Source organism: Amaranthus tricolor, chromosome 13, assembly GCF_026212465.1.
Source record: "Amaranthus tricolor cultivar Red isolate AtriRed21 chromosome 13, ASM2621246v1, whole genome shotgun sequence".
Taxonomy (NCBI): Eukaryota; Viridiplantae; Streptophyta; class Magnoliopsida; order Caryophyllales; family Amaranthaceae; genus Amaranthus; species Amaranthus tricolor.
In genome coordinates this window covers 5,205,298-5,228,295 of record NC_080059.1, presented here as the reverse complement: position 1 = coordinate 5,228,295, position 22,998 = coordinate 5,205,298, and the positions used below count along the sequence as shown (strand labels likewise).

Genomic DNA, 22,998 nt, shown 5'->3' with positions numbered 1-22,998 from the left:
GTTAATGAGATGCGCGACTTGGATCCTTTTTTTGTTGACCCATTATTAGAGAACTTGGTTGAAGCACAAATAAGTTTTGTTCTTGGTTGAAGCAAAGATCACCATTGGAGTAATGCAGCATCAGAAGAGACGATAGAGAAAGCCAAGAGGGGGAAGAGGTACTGAGGTGAACTTCAAAAAAGGAGAGTATTTTCCTTCTTTTTTTTCTTTATCTCTTTTCCCCCTTCTCTTTTTCGCTCTCTTATCGTTTCTTTTCTTTTCTCTCCCCTATCAGAAAGCTAGTAATGCACCAATTTTTTTGTTACTTTTTTGCTTTATTGAACACTTGTGGCTAGGCTTATTTGTATTGTTTTCAGCTTTAAATATACTCAATTTACTTGAGTCTAATTTTTTTCATTTGAAATATTTTAAAATAAATTGATAAAATTTGAAAACATGCTATATGTTTTTTAAACATTAAAGTTAAAGGCTCAAGCATGGATTTTTCTCTACATCTTACATTTTACTAAGGGAAAGATAAGCACTCACTTGCTGCTCGGTGATCTCTTGGAGTTTTTTCGGCGGTGTTGTTTAAGTTTGTGTAGCCCCTTCAACTATTGTGGAATTTAGGTCATTAGCAGGCCTCATTCATAAGGTTTAATTACCGCAAAGGGCACAGATTGTGTTGCAAATTGCTTTTCTTTTTTGGAAGGTTTAGTAAGATAGAAATGTCAGAAAGTTTCAGCGTTTGTTGTTTTATATGTTCCCCTGTGGCATTGGTTTGTATAGTTTCTCTTTGGTTCACCTTTGTGAGGTTCATGGCATATTTTTTTGAAAGTCTTTGTGATTGGAGTTCTTTACTTCTTTTTTCTAATCTTTATCTCTTTTAACGTGTCCTTTCTGTATACTTGGCGCATGTTACAAGCTTGTGTAATTGATTTTGCACTAACTAACCATTGGCTCGCATACCTGCAGATAGAGATAAAAGAATTAGATGATTTTGCTCAAGCTGCTTTTCATGGGTACAAATCCCTCAACCGTATCCAGAGTAGGATCTTTCAGACAGTTTACCACACTAATGAGAATATATTAGTGAGTGATTATTTAATACCCCTACTATTGATCTATGATATCAGCACCGCTTTCTGATGACTCACCTTTCTGATTTCAGGTTTGCGCACCAACTGGAGCTGGTAAAACAAATATAGCTATGATTTCTATTCTGCATGAGGTATTATGTTTCATTAATGATATTTTTGGACTATGCTTTCATGGGATACATTACTTTCTCTAGGTCTTTTTGAATTAATTGGAAGCATTGATTCTACATCTACATCTTATGACATCACTACTGCACATATGCCAATACAATTGTGTACCTGTTCTCTTTGGCCGATAACAGTTGAAGAACTGAACTAAATGTAGCTGAATCAGCTGATGTAAATGGAACATAACCTAATCGAGTAGGAGAATTTAAAAGAATGGAATTGAAATTAATTGAATGGAGCTGGAGTAAAGTACTAATGTTATTGTTAAATGTTAATGATAGAACTTTTTTGAGGCTTTTATCACAATTTTAATAAAATTAGGCAAATAATTGCAAATGCTAAAATTAATACTAATAATAGTAACTAATAACAATAATAGTAATAATGACAATAGTAATAATAATGATATTATTTATAATAATAATAATTATAATAATCCCCTTGTTTAGTTTTTTTATTCATATTTAGTTTTTCCCAATTTATTAATCATAAGTAGGAAATATAATCATAACATTAGTCATGAATAAAAAGTCTTGTATTTCAAAAGTAGAACATAATATAACTATAATAGTGAAGGGGGGTGTTTAGCAATTGGTTATTTTTCATTGCCTTTTGGTTGACTTGTAGCTTTTGGTTTCTTAGTTGGTCAAATAGCCAGAAACAAGTGTTTGGTAAATGGCAAGCTGACTTTTAAGCTAAAATAAAAAAACTACCGATATTAGCTTTTTTCATTGTTTTTTGGCTTTTAGCGTATTTTTTCTCTAATAAACAGCAAAAACAACAAATAATTTTTGCCAAACATCTCATTTTGAAGCTTAAACAACCACTTGGTTTTAGCTACCAATTTCAACCAACAGCTTTGACGGCTCAAAAATAGAAAGTCTAGTTTTTGCACTTTGATGCAAACAGAAGAAACATTTATATAAAATTTCGAATCGTCTCTCTGCATCGTTTCAGTACAAACAGACAATCACGTTTCAATGTAATCCATGGAAAAAAACCGTGGTTGTGGATGCATTTGCAGAAACGATGGTGGCGTCACGAAATACGGGTATAAAGGAATAATAATGTGAATCATGGTTGATGCAGTATGGACATTTGGAAAAAAAATCACATAAGGGGAGTTTTGAACTTATAATTTCATTTTTGTTGTTGAACAACTACTATTATTATGCAATTATATGCTCATAGCTATTATAATTATTGTAATATATGAGGCTCTTGTAGTGGATAATTAATTAGCTTATTAGTTGATTATTTTGTTTTAACTAAAATAATGAGTATCTATTGTTGAAGTGATCTACATAATTAAAGTTGATGGGTCTTCATGAAATTTTAACGGACAAACAAATAATGTTGTAACGTTGAAATATCGTTGCAATAGTGAAATAACGGGTGTTACACATTACATAACAGTCGCGACGTTTTGACTGTGAAAATTCATGCACCATTATAACGGGATTCAGTGTCGCAACAAATCTCAAACAAGTTACATAACGGGTGTTAGGTAACGTAATGAGGGAGTTTTTATACCATGACGCAACCACTTTTCTCGTCGTAAAATCATCTTCATTGTTGGAGAGGTTTTTCCTTGAAAACTCCTTGGTTAATTCATGTTTGGTTGTGTTTTCCGATTAATACCAAAGAACATTCAAGCATGTTCGACCATCTTTAAAGATTACTTAAACAACTTTAGAAATCTCTTATCATTAATCCATTTTCTTGTAATGTCAAACTTTTTTTTTTGTCGCCACTTGGGGATAAAAATAAGGATGACAATATGGGCAAATAGGTATGGGTACCCCTTCCTAATTGCTACACTCACCTAAAATGTCATATTCACCACATGGCCGGTAAATTTCTTATCCATCCCTGTCCTCGTATATATGTATCCAAAATATCCCCACCCACTATCCAACCGAGTCTACATATCATGGTTATATCCACTTTGTATCATATTCACATTATATACGCTTGATACCATCGCTATTCTTGCAAATTTTCATTTTCATTTTAATCCAAACCATGAAATTTTAATAAGATAGATTCAAAAGTTCATTGTCTAGCACTCACCATATCATTAATTAATAAATTTACATTTAAAATTTATATTTATCAAAACCTTCATCTAAATGTCAAAGAAACTCAAAAGTACTTTATAGGGGTATTTGAAAGATTTTAAAGTTTTTAAAAATTTCCAATATTTTAAATAAATAATTTTCTATAATTTCCAATAAACAATAAAACATATTGTGGGTGCATGATAGCCCATGGCTGAATTCATCCAATTCTCCCTATAAAACATTTAATGAGGTCAATAATCAATCTTACAATATTAGTTCTCTAACAAACTCCCACCTAAGCTCATTTATTGTTGTATAAAGCTCCCAACGACTTTCCTCACTTGATATATTTTCCTTGCTAGAAAATGTTATTGATATCATATGATATTTATTCATAAAATATAATATTTCATCACTTTATAATTAATTTTTTTTTACAAAACTAGATTAATTTAATAATGATACTATATACTTGCATCACTTTAAATTGAACTTAGATATATCTCCACATTCACACGCCGGTACATTGCATGTGTATCTGTTTTAGTTTTACTAGAGTCCATTATAATTCAACTCTAAAGAACCATAAATCTGCAGACCAATTAAAATAAGATAATCCCAATAACATGACTTAGCTAAATTGAGTAAATGGAGTTGAATAACTAGAGAATGGCCTGCGTTTACCCCAATCTTCCGTGGCTTTTTCTCCTGGTTCAACTTTCCATGAAATCGGTCATGAGTTTTTATTTTTTATTTTTTTAATTTTTTTTTATTTTTTAAAATGAGCAACTGTTGAAATTTCATCCATCTTTACGATGTAGTTTGTGGAATTTTTGGTGGAATAATGTAGTTGGTGAATAACGATTAATTGAGTTCTTGAACTGGCTATTATGATTTTCACATATCTTTTATCGGAAGAATCAATTATGGTAGCTATTCTGTACACTTATTGATAAGACTATAAGAGTACTAATAATTTTTTATGCACAATGGCAGATTGGACAACATTTCAAGGATGGTTACCTGCACAAAAATGAGTTTAAAATTGTTTATGTTGCTCCAATGAAGGTAAATTATGCTTCTATGAAAATTTCTTCCTGCCATCTTCTCTTCAGTTTTTTCTAGTACCAACTCTCCCCTTTTTGTTTTCATCTTACCATGGATCATGTCTCCTTTCTCAGGCATTAGCTGCTGAAGTCACAGCGACGTTTAGTCATCGGTTAGCTCCATTGAATATGACCGTAAAAGAGCTAACAGGAGATATGCAACTTTCTAAGAATGAACTTGAAGTAACTCAGGTTGTTTCTCAATTCTTGGCATCTCTCACCCTGTTGTACTGGTGTATATATTATGCAGGTAATCATTCTGCTTCATGTCTACCAGATGATAGTGACTACACCTGAAAAATGGGATGTCATCACACGCAAGAGTAGTGACATGTCACTTTCGATGCTCGTTAAACTGTTAATAATTGATGAAGTGCACCTTTTGAATGATGATAGAGGTCCTGTCATAGAAGCATTAGTTGCTCGTACTCTTCGTCAAGTAAGTTTCATTAAATTTTGGAATTGTTATTGTGTCTGTTGATATCTACCTTGAGTATGAAATTTTTGGTAGCAGTTGATGACTGTAGAGCTACATATCCTTTGTGTTGATGTGGTCACTCATCTGTAAATGACGTGAGTATTATTCTGGTCTGGCTAGATTGTCTCACCATCTGGGTTTAGGTATGTTATAATGGGGTTCGAAGGTGTCACTGATTTTTTTATTTGCAAGGCTCATCCACTTAGGTCCATTCATGTGAGTCCTTACTGGCCAATTCTGTTTGGACCATGAAGGGAAGGTTGGCACCATAATGTTCTTGTTTCTTGCTTGTAAAGCCTCTAAACGTACAATTACAGCTCCCTTGATAATTAACAGATGGGATGGGAGGTGGCATAGTTTTTTGCGATGAATGTCTTGAGCGCTAACCATTCACCTGAAATTCTTACTGTGTTGCTTGAGGTCCACCATGGTGGCAGTCGAGCATCTAGAAGGTGCTACCACTGTTTTAGTAGTAGAGAATAGAGCCTGTAGAGTAAAGTCCCAAAGAGTAGCTCCAATTTGTTGTGCTTGGGATAAGCTCCAATTGATTTGTTTGCAACTGCTCTGTTTTAAAATATCTGTGTCAGGGTAAATAGAGGGTTTGGGGAAAGAGGTGGCGAGTGTTCAGGTCTATATTTTGGACTTATATTGCAATAATATAAGTTATTGTTCTGACTGATAAAAGCTGCTTTTTCTTCTGATAGGTTGAGTCATCTCAATCCATGATCCGCATTGTAGGTCTATCAGCTACATTGCCAAATTATTTGGAGGTTGTCACCTTAGATTGATTTTCTGCCTTTTTCATTAACATATCATTATAAACTTCACATGAGTAAAATAGAAAGTTTACGGCCTAAGATTCATTTAGGTGGCACAATTTTTGAGGGTGAATCCAGAATCCGGGCTCTTTTTCTTTGATTCTAGCTATCGTCCTGTCCCTCTTGCACAACAGTACATTGGTATTAGTGAGAAAAACTTTTTGGCCCGTACTGAGTTGCTGAACAAGATTTGCTACTACAAGGTAATTATTCATGAATGTTCCTGGTTTTTTTTTTCATTGAGTTGCTAATTTGCATTAGATTTGTTTTCAATAATTTCATGACAGGTAGTTGATTCCTTGAGGCAAGGTCACCAAGTAATGGTATTTGTTCATTCACGCAAAGATACTGGGAAAACTGCAGATAGACTGGTATTTCTGCTTTCCGAGTATCCCAATAAATCATTGAACTCTTTTGGGGAGTTCTTACTCATTTATATATGTATGAGAAAAATATATTATAAAAAAATAGTGATCTCTGTGGCTCATTCAATAGGAAAGTAGACACTCATGATAGTGCTGGATTTTATGACCCCCTCTAGTTATCAAGCTCTTTTGGAATGGAGTGCGCTTTAGGTGTCTCTGTGGTGCTATTAGTTAGCATGATTGGCCATTTCTCTTCTTACTTTCTTCTTAAAGCTATCTGCTTCTCGTAAATAATTTTCTTTGATTACTGGTTAGATAATGATTTATTTGAAGAAACTCCAGGGCTTGGTCCATTGAGATATTAAATTAATATATTTGAATGACACAAATATGGGAAATTTGCAAAACAGCACAGGCTTTAATTTTTCTGGGTATGAAGAGTATCAACTATGAAGCTAGGTGTTTGACAGATTTGATTGTAAGAGCTATTAGTGGATATTAGAAGATTATTTGTGTAAAATCCATGAGAAAGCTTGGACTTGGACATCTGAGATTCATGAAATTAGAAAAATTAATACTTAAGAAGTTAGAAAAATGTGAATAAAGCCAGAGGAAGGATTTGTTATTTTGGAATGGTTGTAATTTTTTTTGTGGTAATTTTCTATGTCTATTAATAAGCTAATTTTCGTGTTGCGTTGTTATCTGGGCTCTTTTCGCTTTTGCTGTACAGTTAAACAATTTGCTATGCTTAAAAATCAACTAATGTTCGTGTTAAGCCACGTCTCTTTGCAATATAGTGCTGCTACAACATCAAGCTTTTGTCAAATTAAAGTATACTTTTCTCGAGATGGCACTATGTCAATTAAGTCATAGCCTTTTGATTTCTTCTCAAAGATTAAATGTTATATTGAGACACGAAAGGGGAATGTTAGGGGAAAGCAAAAGTTTTCTTCTGAAAGATTGGATATCATATTTTTACTTGATATTAATAAACCATCTGTTTGAAATGATTCTTGAGGTAATGTTTGATTTTTGTGCTTGTTGTGTTGGAATTTTATCCGTAACAACTTTAATTTTTGTTATCCAGGTACTAAATTCTTGTTTGTAAGACTGAGTACTTGAATTTTAACAATCGATGGCGTTCTTTTTGTTTGTTATTTTTTTTTCACCCTATAGGTTGAGCTTGCCCGAGAGGACAACAGTTTGGAGCTTTTCCAGAATGAGACACATCCACAGTTTCAATTGATAAGGGCAAGGATCTTAACTGTATATTCATCATCTCTTGTTAACATGGCTCTGTTCACTGATGTGCTCTCAACTCTATGCATTGCAGAAGGAGGTCATGAAGTCTAGAAACAAAGAATTAGTTGGACTCTTTGATTACGGTTTTGGTATTCATCATGCTGGAATGTTACGTTCTGATAGGGGTCTTACTGAACGACTTTTCTCTGACGGATTGCTGAAGGTGAAATTTTATCAACTGTTAATCCTGTATGATTTTTTCTTGGACTTTGTTGACTTGTGGATGAACTGTTCTTCAGGTGCTTGTTTGCACGGCAACTTTGGCATGGGGAGTTAACTTACCTGCTCATACTGTTGTAATCAAGGTTTGTATTTTCGTGCTTTAGTTGCTTAATACATTCTTGGGATCTACGTTATTTTTCTTTTTGATAGAAATTGCTACTGAGAGTTTGGTTTAATAAAGTGGTATCTTCGCTAATAGATTGGCTGCAGCACTATGTAATATTTTATTGTATCTCAAGATAGCGTAGTATAAGTTGATGATAATAGGGCATGGAAGAAAATCACGGTTGGGGATGCGTTTGCAGAAACGGTCGCGGTGTCGCGGAAAACGGCTATAACGGAGTAATAATGCGAATCACGATGCGGTGTGAATTGTTGAAAAAAAATCACTTATGGAGAGTTTAACTTATAATTGCATTTTTGTTGTTGAACTACTGTTATTATGCAATAATATGCTCATAGCTATTATAATTGCACAATATGAGGTACTTTTAGTGTATAATTTTATTAACTTATTAGTTAATTATTTTGTTGAACAACTTCAATTTATGAGTAACTATAATTTAAGTGATCTTAATAATCAAAGTTAATGGGTATTAATGAAATTTTAACGGGAGACAATAACGTTGTGACGGTGAAATAATGGGTATGAAATAGTGTATTTCATTCTTTTCTTGCAGTGAACTTTGATAATTAGATGTAACGGTGCATCAATTTAGTTTATTTTATTCTCAAATCTTTAAAACTAAAGTTATAAAGGCTTTATTTCACTACTTTAAACCTCAAAAATGAACAATGACAACTAGTTACCATTTTTTCCAACACATTCAAAGCATAAATGTAGGATCCTATGATTGATTTTATCGATTCGATCCTACTGCCCTTATGGATCCTAAGCAGGATCTCCAAGCTTGGTAACTATGATAAGGAGAGATACTAGTTTATGAGTAATTGCTCTGAAAATCACATTGCAAAATTTCTCTCATAAATGAAATCTTTATCAACTATAGTTAACCTTATCTGAAACATCTAGGTGTATGGCAGGTTTGCTATAGCTGAATATGATCACTTTTCCTTCAAAGCAGCCATAAATATTTGTGAATTTCTTCTTTTTCTTATAAGAACTTAATTTAAGCTCAAAGTTAGTTTCTTGCTGGACGATCTATACAGCTTGCACTAATCATTATTATAGCATCTTATGGAGAAATGATCCTTTCATCTTAAACTTCTGTTTGTCTAATAGTTACTGGCGCTGTTCAGAAAAGCCTTAATTACAGTGTCTTTTGTAAAGTTTTTGTAGAATGTTTTCTTTATCAAGAAATATCAATCTTTGTAGAATACTCCTTTCTTCCCTTCAGTTGTGCACCAATTTTCTTTTTGGGTTCCCTTAAGTCCTGCCTAGTTGGTAGTAATAGGGGAGAATTGTAATGGAATTTTTTTTTCCTGGTATATTAGGTTTGCCTGATTGGGAAAAAGATTTCATTGGTGTAATTTATTCCCCCAAAAGGGAGTAAATATTTACCCTAGTGGAGCCTGGAGTTAATATTTACGAAGTAAACATATTTCTTCTGTTTCTAACCTTTTCTTCCTCGCTTTCCCAATTCTCTTTTCTTCATCCACTCTTCCTCTACCACCACTCCGGTCAGCTTACAAGTCATCACGCCCGCTGTAGACTTCTCACCAACTCCACCTTTTACCCCATGTTTTTATCATCTGATGATGGTTACATTTGCCGCAATCATTGTGAATAGTGGTGCGATACCATGTTTTAGTTTTCATTTTCATCTGTTCATTTGATAGTTAAATGGAATTCAAAAAGGAAAGAGGATGATATATGGAAATCTGAAACAAATGTAAAATAATGATTTTTGTGGCTAGAAAATTGATACCGTTTCAGATAGTGGGAAAGAAACAATGACTCATGAAAGTATGAGACGTAAGCAGAAAAAGAAGAGTAGATAGACAAGTAAATGTGACTGGACATACTGGATGATGACATTACTCCAGTAAACAAAACAAACTTGTGGAAAAGGAAATTCTCCCCTGTGATTTATTTTCCCAAAATTTTTAACCCTTAACTGAAAATCCAGTAATTTGTAATCCCATTCCAGGCAACCCCTATAAGGTTTCCCCATACTAAAAGGGATAGTAGTGAACCACTACTTTATCTTCTCTTTTATTCTCCGTAATCTTGAAAGGGTCTGAAGGTAAATTAGATTATGACTTACAAGTCACAAGTGAAACTGCTAGATGCATCCCCCATCCACTTCCTAGAAAGAATCGTGGGGACAAACCTCAAAATTGTTATTGAGCGCATCCATTTTTATTTCTTGAGATTCCTCTGTAAGTGAATATCCAAACATGTTGACCATTAATGTAGAAACAAAAGCACGAAGTAAAGAGGTTAAAATTGATACAAGGGTTCCTGACACAGTTTTTTTTTTATTTTTTATTTTTATTTTTATTTTTTATAAAATCCCCCTAAATTGTAATTTGGCATTCTTTGATCTGTTCTGCATCTTATACCCTTCACAAGTGGAACGAAGACATTATATGCCATTGTAATGAGCTTCTATGTAGAGTGCAGAAGTCATGATTGTGGATCGGCTTTACCGTCAATGCAGATGGTTTTGCAGTTCTCCGTAATAAGCTCAAAAACCTTTGCGACGCTTATGATTCGGTGATGATGGCGATATTTTGCACTATGCTTCCATGGGGGAAGCATATGTCACTATAGCAGCACATTGATCATCCTATTCTTTTTATTGTTGTCCATACTTGAGCTCTAGAAGAAAACGCCATGGCTATCTTTCCATTAGAGCCACAAAGACTCAAGCTCAAGAGTAAACCGTTATTATGTTGTCACTGGAGCAAACGTTTTCTTACCCACCTCTTAAACCTTAGTCCCTCTCCTTTGGCTTTAGGGTGGCATGACATCCTATCGCACGAGATGTTTCCTTTTCTCGATACCAACACCATTGATCCGAAATAATAGAAAAGTCTCTCAATCTGCTACTGTTACTGGAGTTTTCAAAAGTTACGGGTAATAACAATGAATGATAGAATACAATTGCAATGATGCTCTTATTCAGACTTTTGTGTTATTTAGTGTTTGACTGCTGAAGTGAGCATAAGATGAAATGTTCTGTTATTATTTCCTGGATTCTATAAACCTAAATTCAGTTGATAGCAGGAGATTTCATAGAACTATGCATTTCTCTTTATTGATAAAAAAATGCCTAAAGCAAGTATTTTTTTGTTTTTTTAAACCAGGGTACACAGATATACGATCCTAAGGCTGGTGGTTGGCGGGATTTGGGCATGCTTGACGTTATGCAGGTAACATATTTTAACTTTTTTATTTAGGTTAGTTACCTTATTTTCTTGTTTTTCCTTATAGCTTTTAGAGTTCTAGTAGTATATCTTAATAACAGTCGTGATGATGCTTGTTTAGATCTTTGGACGTGCTGGGAGACCTCAGTTTGACAAGAGTGGTGAGGGCATTATCATCACATCTCATGACAAATTAGCTCATTACCTACGGCTTCTTACCAGCCAACTTCCTATTGAAAGTCAGGTAATATTCTACTTCTGTTGTTTTATGTGAAATGACTATGACTGCTTTGAGCTTTCTTTGTTATCTTGTCTGAGTGCCATTTCTGCTTCATTTTACTTTTCTCAGACTTTTATTGAGTAGGAAGGATTCTGGGGGAACTGATCTAACTTTTTTTTTTTTTTTTTTTTTTGAATTCTATATTTGAAAATATTTATTGCTAGTTTTATGTTTGACATCGGACTTGCTTGCCTTTAACTTTCTGCCAAAGAATGTTTAGATGCTGATACAAATCGATTTCTTTGATGAGTAATTTTTCTTTCATTTGAAAAATACCCCTAACTGACTAAGGAAATGAGTTTAAGAGAGTTGAACGATGAGAGTCAAAACTGATCCTGAATGGACCCATATCTACTTAACTTTTTACCTAACTATACAGCCAATAGTCACCAGCGAGCTTGTACATAATTTACTCAACAATGAACATCTACCAAATAGGGCTTGAGCATTCTTTCTGGCTTTCTTTCTCTCTCGTGTTATATATATATATATATATATATATATATATATATATATATACATATATATATATATATATACATATATATATATATATATATATATATATATATATATATATATATATATATATATATATATACATATATATATATATATATATATATATATATATATATATATATATATATATATATATATATATTCTTTGTTGTAAGGTGTAATGAAATTTTAAATGATGTGCAAGATATTTGTTTTGTGTGTTTTATGAGTTGCAAGATAATTTAGACATTGTTAGTGTGAGGTTGCTTCGAACTAGTGGGACAGATATATCTATGTTCAAGAAGATTTTCGTGTGTTGCACCACCTTGATGAGCCATTATGGATGTGGAAATAGATTCAATTTGTGATCTAGCTTGAAAGCTGGCTAATTTTTAAGGACTATGTCACCTTTCTTTGTATTCTGTTGCTTTTTAATATAATTATACTTTTTGTTTAATAAAATGTTCAAGGAGTGAAAAGAAGACGTGTTACTAGCGTCTAGCTGGGTCTGTCTCGTTACTCATTTCTGTAGTCTTATCTTCTTGTCACAGTTCATCAGCTCCTTGAAAGATAATCTGAATGCTGAGGTCGCACTGGGTACTGTCACAAATGTGAAAGAAGCTTGTGCTTGGCTTGGTTATACCTATCTATTTATCAGGATGAAGATGAACCCCTTGGCATATGGAATTGGATGGGAGGAGGTACGGATTTTGAATTGTTTTGTAATAGTAATGTTTCCCCCCCTCCCTTGTATATTGCATTTTGTCTTTCGGACTTGGTTTTTGTGGATTCTGTTAGTTTGAAGTTGCAGCATTAATCATGCATTTATATTACCATTGATCTTTACAAGTTGTGGTTTTACACATTTTTTCGTTGCTTGCACTGAAGGGTGGTTCATCTTTTTATCCTTGTATAGGAATTAGTATAATTTTTGTGCTTGTTATTTCCTAGCTAACAAATGATTACACTGATAGGTAAAGAAAAAAACCCTTTTGGTCATTTGTATTTTCTACCTTAGTTTTAGAGTGACTAGAGGCTAACTTACCTCTGCAACCTATTGTCTAAGTTTGTGATATTGATCTCGAAAAAGGTTATCTTGCGACATCAACATTTTAAGGGACCTATCATGTTTTTTCTTTTTTTTTTCTTTTCTTTTTTGTATCAACAGGTGGTTGCGGATCCTTCTTTGGGTTTAAAACAAAGATCTTTTATAACTGATGCTGCTTGTGCCCTTGATAAAGCAAAGATGATGCGTTTTGATGAGAAAAGTGGAAACTTCTACTGTACGGAGCTAGGTCGTATTGCAAGCCATTTTTATATACAATATTCTAGTGTGGAAACTTACAACGAAATGTTAAGGCGACATATGAGTGATAGTGAGGTAGCTTGTTCATTGTCATTACTATTATTCTGTATTTTAGCTGATATTTATATTTGCATTATTCTTCGACTCCATAAAGCTGTAAAATGTATTATCATACAGGAAAAAATGCACCATCATATAAGAAAATAAGAAGACTCTAAATTGTTTGAGGATGCTAGTTTATTATAGTTCTTAGTTATCTGAAATTTAGCACCTCTGATGCGTTAGTCATTGGTTCTTTGAGCTGTGCACATCCAAATCTATGCTTGAATGCATCAAGTTGGAACCTTAGGAACGAATATGAAAATCAGCAATTTGTTAACCGCTAGGAATAATAGAGTTGCAGAATAATTTTTTCATTTTAAAGTATCTTTAGAAAGACTAGACTAACTCAAATAGCTACTTCACTTTTAATGATAAATGCAAACACAACAATAATATCCTCTGTTTCTTCTTGCATGAGGACCTTCTGCCTACTGCAATGATTGTCTTGTATTGTTTTTGTTGGCTCACTTCTTCCCTTCTACTGATCTAGGTTATTAACATGGTTGCACATTCTTCTGAGTTCGAAAATATTGTTGTTAGAGAAGAGGAGCAAATGGAATTGGAAGCTTTGGCACGTGAATGCCCTCTTGAAATCAAAGGTGGTCCCTCCAGTAAACACGGGAAAATTTCTATTCTCATTCAGGTGCAATTAGTCTCTTTGAACTGGCATAGTCCTTCCATTGTATCATGTCTTGTCTTGCTTTGGTTTTACACTCCTTCAGTCACAATTTATTTATGAAAGTTTATTACCACCTTTCTATTGGCTTATTGTTGACCAATTGTTGAGTATCTATCTTGATCTGTTGTTGCTCGAATGATCATGCGTTGCAATATATCTTTTTAAAATGCTGGAGTAGTTGACTCTGACAGTCATCATGGACAAACATGGTTTACTTATACAATGATGATTAAGATTATTATACATTATGTATCTATTTTCTTATTTGCAGCTATACATATCACGAGGATCTATAGAGGGGTTTTCATTGATATCTGATGCTGCTTATATTAGTGCAAGTTTGGCCCGTATCATGCGTGCTCTGTTTGAGATTTGTCTGCGGAGAGGATGGTCAGAGATGTCAGCTTTTATGTTAGAATACTGCAAGGCTGTTGACCGACAAATTTGGCCCCATCAGCATCCACTGAGACAATTTGACAGAGAAATCTCTTTAGAGGTTTCATGGGAACCATGCATTTCGTTTACACCTTAATTGGATCGAAGCACAACTTGATGACTGTCATTTGTTTCAGATTTTGAGGAAGCTGGAAGATCGAGGGGCTGATCTCGATCGCCTCTATGATATGGAGGAGAAAGATATTGGAGCTTTGATTCGTTATTTACCTGGAGGGAAGGTATACCTAATCATTTTGCAAACTTTATCATATTGCAAGTAACTTGCATATTATTTGCTTTGCAGGTTGTGAAGCAATATTTGGCATTTTTCCCAATGGTTCAGTTGTCGGCTACTGTCAGTCCTATAACAAGAACTGTTTTAAAGGTTATTCCAGTTGTCTTTAGTGGATTTATTCTCAATACGTGAATGGCAGATATATGTATTCCAGCTTCTCACGGAGGTAACTACTGGATTCATATTACAGACAGATGTAATTCTTCTAAATTTGTTATGATAATTATTTCTTAGGTTGATCTTCTTATAACCCCGGATTTCATATGGAAGGATCGTTTCCATGGTGCTGTTCAGCGATGGTGGATTCTTGTTGAGGTATAATTCTTGCTTCAGGTTCATGATTTGCTTGGTATCATTTATTGATTTAAGCTTGTGTGGTTTTTTTGTGTCAATATTCTTTAATGTAATGTTTGGAAACGATGATTTCATTTGGAAATTTGGAATTGACTCAAATTTATTGTTTGACAAATCAAAAATTTTCAAATTTGGATTTGGATTAAATTCCACCATTGTTTTTATAGTAGTTAAAGTTGAGAATTTGAGAATGACTACCCAAACCTTGTCATTCTCAAATTCTTCATTTATGATTTCATAATTGAAATCCATAATTTAAAATGAAATATTTGTTCCCAAACACTACATAGAAGTATTTTGATGAAATTTTGCATTCAATTAAATGGACTTGCCTTTTTTAATCTATAAAATATGTTTTTTCACTCTCTTCCTTCTTTTAACCTAGACGTTTTGTTCTGTTAGTTTTCATTCTTTCTTATCATGCATTTTGATTTCTCTAGGTAAAACGTGATAAGCAACAACACTGCCAAAGCCTAAATCCCATCCATATACTGCCTGAAGTAGAAATTTCTCTTGTTGTCTACAAAGATCTTTTTCTGCAATTCATTCTGATAGTGTTAATTGCTCAGCAAACCTATTTTTTATATCATTTTATAATCTTGTATCCATCATCTTTGGCCTCCTCATTTTAAATCCTTGTGTTCCCAACTCCTTCCTTTTGCAATTGATGGCGTATGTGCCCAAACTAGCACAATCAGTTTCTTCTTCATCTGAACCGCAATACCTATGCTGATTTTATTCATAACGCTTTCCTTTATAGAGTGTTCCGACGTATAGATTTAAACATACACATCTTTCATAAATACCTTTTGAATATAATTCTTCTTAAAGGCACACTCGTGAACTCTAATAGTGGTCCTATTAACACTGGACTCTGGAGGTATGGTTTGATTGCACTATATACACCTCTATGTTTGTGCCACCCAACCTTAGTTTGGTGGGCACGAGGCGCTAGCAAATGCCTAACGAGGCAATATTTTGAGTTAAAATAGATACAATAATGTGTCATCCTTTGTGCCTCCTATGCTGAAGGAGTGAGGCACTACATCATGACACAATTATGTACATCTTTATGATGCCCCTCACACAATTTTCAACTAAGCACCTATCTCTTTGTTATTAAAAGGGACTGCTTATGACTTGTCATGACGTCATAGATGCAAATTATCAGAGTTGCATTTATGGAGCTTGTGCTATTTGTGTAATGATGGTTGTAACCTTTGTGGTGGTCATTGCAATTAGAATTGATAGAAAGTTCCATTACTAGATGGTTCTCGGTAATCTGTATATCTTACTTGCTGAATATCTTTGGTGAACAGGATTCTGAGAATGACCACATTTATCACTCAGAGCTCTTCACGCTGTCAAAGCGTTCAGCAAAAGGAGAGCCCCAAAAGCTTTCTTTTACTGTGCCAATATTTGAGCCACATCCGCCACAGTACTATATACGTGCCGTTTCTGATTCTTGGTTGCAATCTGAATCCTTTTATACTATCTCCCTTCACAATCTCGCATTGCCTGAGGTAATCTGAGATTTATAGTGAAGATAAATTGATCTTTTCTTTTTTTTAGTTATTCAAACTTTGTTGTGTTTACCTCCCCGCAAATCTCATCCCAATTTTTTTTTTCTTTGGGTAAATCACTGCTTGTTTTGTTGCACAGGCTCACTCTTCTCACACTGAATTGCTTGATTTGAAACCTCTACCAATAACTGCACTCGGCAACGGAACTTACGAATCCTTGTACAACTTTTCACATTTCAATCCAATTCAGACACAGGTATGTATCTTGTCATACATCTTGAATATACTGTATTGTATTCTGTGGTGCGAGTATTTTGATATCTCTGTGCTTTTTGGTAGGCTTTTCATGTTCTGTATCACACAGACAACAACGTGCTCTTAGGAGCACCTACTGGAAGTGGGAAAACTATATCAGCTGAGCTTGCAATGTTCCGCCTTTTCAACACTCAGCCTGATATGAAGGTTAATTTTGTAAAATCTTTCTTAGAGCTAGCACTGATCTCTTAAGTTTAGAAAATTTAGATGTTATAAGCTCCATAATTAATGGTGCTCTCTTAGTAGGTTCCATTTACAATATGTACTGATGTGTTTTCTCTTTAGGGCTCTTGCTTTTCTATCATGTCTCATATTTCTTTGTCAGGTGTGCATGGATGTGTGCATACATGTAGTGCTGCATTCTGTGTAAAATTGCTTTCCACAAACTGCATTCTTCAAAGTTGAAACTTTGATTAGTGGTGTTTCTTTTATGCATAAGGCAAATGTGACAGTCACCATAGGTTTTGTAGTGTCTGCCACTCTGACTTGAGCTAGTAAGCTCTTTATAACATTTCTGTTAGTTTAGCGTATATTCACATTTTTTAGTTTGTATTCATGCAGGTTATTTACATAGCCCCTCTGAAGGCCCTTGTCCGAGAAAGAGTGAATGACTGGAGAAGACGGCTTGTCACTCAGCTGGGAAAAGAGATGGTTTATACTTACACTTTCTGCCTACTTGCTTTGTAGAAAGGAATTCCTTTTGATATTCTTGTGTATTGATGATTAAATGATTTATGATTGAATTGTGTGATCAGGTTGAAATGACTGGGGATTATACTCCTGACTTTATGGCCCTTTTGTCAGCAGATATCATCATTTCCACTCCTGAAAAGTGGGATGGGATCAGCCGTAACTGGCACACTCGAAGCTATGTTAAAAAGGTTTACCCTTCCACCTTTTTTCCTTCTCTTATTTAAAATCTCTCCTTCCCCATTTCTGTTCAAAGATGCATTGAAAAGATATATATGTGCACAACTGCACATTGTTGTTGTGCGATTAGAATGAACTTTTTCATGTGATTCCGTACTTTTCTTGTGCTATTTTAGTCCCCCTCTTATCTTCTGCTACTTCTTTCATGCTCCTGTCCTTTTCTTCCTCTCTCATTTCATGGTACTGCTAATATGTCTGTTTTAAAGAGGAAATGTACAAGAAAATACACTAGATTTCTAGATTGGCAGTGCACATTCAAATTTTTTAAATTATAACAGCTGCTTCATTAGTTATTGGATGTCTCTTGAATGATGTTCATGGTTTTGTTTGATTTTCAATGGTTCATGAGCTGTCTTCTTGCACCATCTCATTGTAAACATCTGTATAACGTAAAGCGTTCTTATATTCTTGTTGTTTCGGTTTTAAACTGCTTGCAACTTCATTTGCAGGTTGGCCTTATGATTTTAGATGAGATTCACCTGCTCGGAGCTGATAGAGGACCAATTCTTGAGGTAATGATCTGTGCGTGCTTCTATTGTTAAAATATTGGTTACAAATGCATGAATGGTAAGTCATCAAAGTTTGAACCCTGATCATGGTGGTGACTGTTGAGTGTCTAGGATCTTGCTAAACTAAATTGTTTTTGTTCATTCCTGTGCGAAAGGATATTGTCTGTGATTTGCTTCAATTCTGACTTCTGGGTCTAGCACTAAACCCTATTTGAATAAGCTTTTGAGAAATATACTTGTTAAATTCTTTACCATTGTCGTTTCAGATTTTTATCATATTTAATCTGTTTTTTTGGTATTTTATTAAGCAACTCATGGAAAGATCATTTCAGTGGATTGCTAATTGAAGATTATTTTTTAGGTTATTGTCTCAAGGATGAGATATATATCATCACAAACGGAACGTTCAGTGCGATTTGTGGGACTGTCTACAGCTCTAGCAAATGCAGGGTAGAATTTTATTTTCGTCAACCTTATTTATAGTATTAGCATTTCTGTGATTGACGAATTCTTCCTTTTTCCTTTTTATAGTATTGCAATATAGAGTTATGCTTCAATGTCCGTAAATTATGATGGTTATGCTTCTTATTGTAATATAGAGTTATGCTTCAGTGATTATGCGTTTGTCATATTACCTGTGATGGTTAATTTTCAATGTCCTTAAATTGTGTATATATAAGCAATCTTTTTCTTCTATTTCTTTCAGTCCCTCTCCCCTCTTTAATTCATTCTCCCTTCAATTAGTCCCTTTCAATTTTCCTTCATTGCTCTTTAAGCTTATCATTGTTATTATTCTTGAATATCTGCTTCTTTTTCTCCTTTTGCATGTCTCTCATGCTTGGTTCACTGCCAGTACTTATTTCCTCCTTGACCACTTACAAGCACACGGGCAGTGTCTCTTCCTGCTTCCCTGGAAACCACTCTACTGGTCTCTGGTAAGATCATGTAATTGACGACTCCCTCTTCCTGCAGCCGTACCTCTCCTTTTCAACACTGACCTCCCTCCCCAACCTTTAATCCCATTTTTTCGCTCTTCGTCCTCTTTCTGTTTCTCTTCGACCCAAGCAAAAGTTGAAAAAGGTGGGACATGAAAAGGTGATATAGCAATATTGAATTTAAAATATAAGAGCTCAAAATATCTAAAATCCACTTCTTTCTTCACTAGACCACTGAAATTGGCAACTTCTATTTAATTGCCATTGATATGCTTAGAATCTTAGACAGTTGATGGATTTATTGGACTCCAAGAAATGGGTAGGCATGAACATATACATATTCATATGAGACTAAAGTAAATATGTATAATTAGCTAGATAAAGTTCTAGTAGTGTCTGTTTGTTACATTTTTGAAATATGTATGTATGTGACTGAATTAGATGAAGGCGTACTTATATTTCACGAACATCCAAAAAAAAATCCATAAACCTTGTATGTGATGGTCTAACTAACATAACGGTTTTTTCATGATGAGTTTTTTCTGTTGTTTCTTTGACCATTTATTAGGGATTTAGCTGACTGGCTGGGCGTTGGTGAATTGGGACTCTACAATTTCAAGCCTAGTGTGCGACCTGTACCACTTGAAGTACATATTCAGGTCAGTGAGCTTGTTCAGTTCTAATGTTATCTTAATATTCCCTCCGTTCTTTTTCTTATTGGTGTTTTGGTTTATGTGGTCATTAGAAAGCTACTTTGTGACCATAATTATCTTTGGCCATAAAAGTCATAGCACTATGAGCAAAACGAAACAGGAGTATCTGAATATTAATGTTTGATGATCATAGTGATGGTTACTTATGGGCCTAATCTTGCCTCGATACGTTTGATAGTTACTTCCGGTCCTCTTTTCACGTCCTCTATGGGCTCTATCTGTTGAATCTGCTCGAACTTTCACATTGGTCGTAGTTTGTAGCATTTATATAATACTTCCTATGATTCTTAGTAGTAGCCATTACTCATTAAACAATATTGTCTTACATCTTATTTATAAACAAACAATCAAATGGGATTTAGTTTAATTCGTCTCAATGTATCTTTTCATAATATCAGCTTTTAGTAATTTGTATTCATGCATAACTGAGGCATTGGATAGTGTAAACAAGAAATATAGCAATTATTAAAAATTATAAGTTGTATACTATAATCCTGGGACTTTACATAGATGTATTGAGCAATTTCCTCAAGACAACAATGCTAAATTGCATTTGCCATTTATTGATGTATATCGCATACTTTTGTGTTCTTAATTTGTTAGCTAATAGACTTTTTTCTTTCTTGTGTGGACTGTGGAGTGTGGAGTGTGGTCTTATTTCACAAGTTGGTTTTGATACTCTAATCAAATTGCTCTGCCATTCATCTTCAAAAACCATAAAAAAAAATCCGCGGTCGCAGACGTGTTTGCGGAAACGGTCGTTGTGTCGCGGAATACAACTATAAAGGGTAATAACGCGAATCGCAGCCAACGTGGTGTGAATTTTTGGAAAAAAAAATCATAAGGAGAGTTTTGAGCTTATAATTGCATTTTTGTTGACTACTATTATTATTTAATAATATCTCCAATCTCCATAGCTATTATAATTGCCTATATGAGGTACTTTCAGTGGATAATTAAATAACTTAAAAGCTAATTATTTTGTTTAAAAAATAAATTATAAGGAACTGTAATATAATTGATAAGTAACAATTAAAGTTAATTGGCATTAATAAAATGTTACTAGGGAGATGTCAGAAGACTTTTTCTACAATTTAGGCAGATGTTGGAATAAATTTTTCTATAACCTATTCTGGACAAATAACGTCGTAATGATGAAAAAGTGTGATTTACACGTTACATAAAGGTCAAAGCGGAGTTTTAAACGTGAATATTCATGCACCTTTACCTAACTGGAATTAACGCCGCGGTAACTCTCAAACAGGTTACATAACGGCTATTAAATGACGTAACGGGCGAGTTTTTATTCCTTGCCTTAAACTAAAATGGGAAGAACAAAGAAGCATGAATGGATTATCTCGAAAGTTGTTGGCATGTTAAAATAGATCTAGACAAATATATACTTTATGTAGTGACCTTTTAAAAAGTTAAGTGTTAGGAAATTCGTATTTCATCTTGATAAGTATTTGTTTTGGTGATACCATATTTTCTTGTAATTGGCTACGTCTGTGTAACACCCCGGCCCCTCGAACCGCTGGTGACTACTCTTGGAGACTGTAGACTAGCCCCACAAACAACACAAGTCTTTCCAGCGCACTTTGGCCTCACTCGTGCGCACCCGGGAAAACTTCCCAGGAGGTCACCCATCCTAAGATTGCTCTCCACCAAGCACGCTTAACCGTGGAGTTCTTAGCAAATGGGCTCCCTAGAAAAGAAGATGCACCTTGTTGATATGAGTAGTCTATCAATCCTTTTTCAAGCTAAATCTGGGGTATTACACTCACCCCCACTTAAGAATACAACGTCCTCGTTGGACCGTAACTTCAAGATCTTTTCCCCCGCTAGGTGCACTGAACACTATCAGCCACGGTCGCAGGGTTGCTCTGATACCATTTGTAACACCCCGGCCCCTCGAACCGCTGGTGACTACTCTTGGAGACTGTAGACTAGCCCCACAAACAACACAAGTCCTTCCAACGCACTTTGGCCTCACTCGTGCGCACCCGGGAAAACTTCCCAGGAGGTCACCCATCCTAAGATTGCTCTCCACCAAGCACGCTTAACTGTGGAGTTCTTAGCAAATGGGCTCCCTAGAAAAGAAGATGCACCTTGTTGATATGAGTAGTCTATCAATCCTTTTTCAAGCTAAATCTGGGGTATTACAGTCTGAGAGTTTTGAATCAAGAGCTAGATGCTTTTGTATTCTCTACTACCCGCTCCAGTTCTCTTTTTTACTTAACATGACATGTGCACTAAAATGCACCCATTTTCTCGTTCTTTGTTCAATCTGTATGAGTGCATACTCTTAAAATTGGGCTTGCCTTTTGTCTTCTAGTGTTTTGATGCTAGTCTTTAGCTTGGTAAAGTTACATGTATTCTAGAGAACTTTTGAATATAATGAACTTATTTTATTAAAATAATAAAATAACAAGCTTTTGAAAAAATCAATTCCGAAAATAAGCATATCCTTATTCGAGCCTAAGGTCAGGGCTTGTTCTTTGTTACTAACAGCGAACAAGGGTGGAGTTGTTCTAAGAAAGTCAACAAAAGTCAACATCCTTCGTTCGTTGCTACTAACAATGAACAAAGGACAGCTGGTTAAACAAAGTCAGCTCCCCTTTGTTCGTTGTTAGTAACGGCAAACAAAGACTATTGAATTTCTTCGAAAAACTCCTCCATTGTCATATCCACATGATGGTGTGGGATCATCACAACCATCAAGTGTTTGTCTTCTCCACTACCCGATCCTCACATCAAAGCCTCTTACAATTGTAAGGAGCAAACTAGGCGTTCATAGTTAGATAGAGAACTTTGTTTGGCCGGTTCTCATTTGTTCGTTGTTGCTAACAACGAACAAAGGTTTGACTGACTTTTTTTGACCGACCAATCCTTTGTTCGAACTAGCCTTACCACAAGCTTGGACCAAGAGACATTTATTTTGAGAATAAGTTTGCACAAAAGCTTAGTTTTGTAATTTTTAAAAAAATACTTATAATGTTCAAAAAGTTCTATTCTAGACTGCTTGTCTTTTGGACCTTTTTCCTTGTTTCCATATGCCTAAGCTTGCTTGGTAGGATTTAGTGGTCAAATTATTATATTTATTTGTTCTAGTTATGGTTTGTTTGGATCATATATTTCAAAAATCAAGAATATGCTTTGAATCATCCTATGCCTTGTGTTTGTTACT

General features: G+C 34.6%; 1 protein-coding gene across 1 annotated transcript in view; it reads left to right on the top strand.

Annotated features, from left to right (window-relative positions):
- Nucleotides 1-22,998, top strand: part of LOC130798259 (DExH-box ATP-dependent RNA helicase DExH14) — a 39,300-nt gene that overhangs the window by 6,357 nt on the left and 9,945 nt on the right. The window contains exons 8-35 of the mRNA XM_057661173.1: nt 955-1,071; nt 1,151-1,210; nt 4,307-4,378; nt 4,492-4,608; nt 4,694-4,855; nt 5,599-5,664; nt 5,763-5,915; nt 6,000-6,083; nt 7,254-7,328; nt 7,411-7,542; nt 7,619-7,684; nt 10,875-10,940; nt 11,056-11,178; nt 12,267-12,416; nt 12,884-13,096; nt 13,614-13,766; nt 14,074-14,298; nt 14,375-14,476; nt 14,542-14,622; nt 14,767-14,847; nt 16,206-16,409; nt 16,549-16,665; nt 16,749-16,871; nt 17,286-17,375; nt 17,480-17,605; nt 18,104-18,166; nt 18,525-18,613; nt 19,667-19,757. Of these exons, the coding sequence (XP_057517156.1) occupies nt 955-1,071; nt 1,151-1,210; nt 4,307-4,378; nt 4,492-4,608; nt 4,694-4,855; nt 5,599-5,664; nt 5,763-5,915; nt 6,000-6,083; nt 7,254-7,328; nt 7,411-7,542; nt 7,619-7,684; nt 10,875-10,940; nt 11,056-11,178; nt 12,267-12,416; nt 12,884-13,096; nt 13,614-13,766; nt 14,074-14,298; nt 14,375-14,476; nt 14,542-14,622; nt 14,767-14,847; nt 16,206-16,409; nt 16,549-16,665; nt 16,749-16,871; nt 17,286-17,375; nt 17,480-17,605; nt 18,104-18,166; nt 18,525-18,613; nt 19,667-19,757 (3,201 nt within the window). The remainder of the gene's footprint in view (nt 1-954; nt 1,072-1,150; nt 1,211-4,306; nt 4,379-4,491; nt 4,609-4,693; nt 4,856-5,598; nt 5,665-5,762; nt 5,916-5,999; nt 6,084-7,253; nt 7,329-7,410; nt 7,543-7,618; nt 7,685-10,874; nt 10,941-11,055; nt 11,179-12,266; nt 12,417-12,883; nt 13,097-13,613; nt 13,767-14,073; nt 14,299-14,374; nt 14,477-14,541; nt 14,623-14,766; nt 14,848-16,205; nt 16,410-16,548; nt 16,666-16,748; nt 16,872-17,285; nt 17,376-17,479; nt 17,606-18,103; nt 18,167-18,524; nt 18,614-19,666; nt 19,758-22,998) is intronic.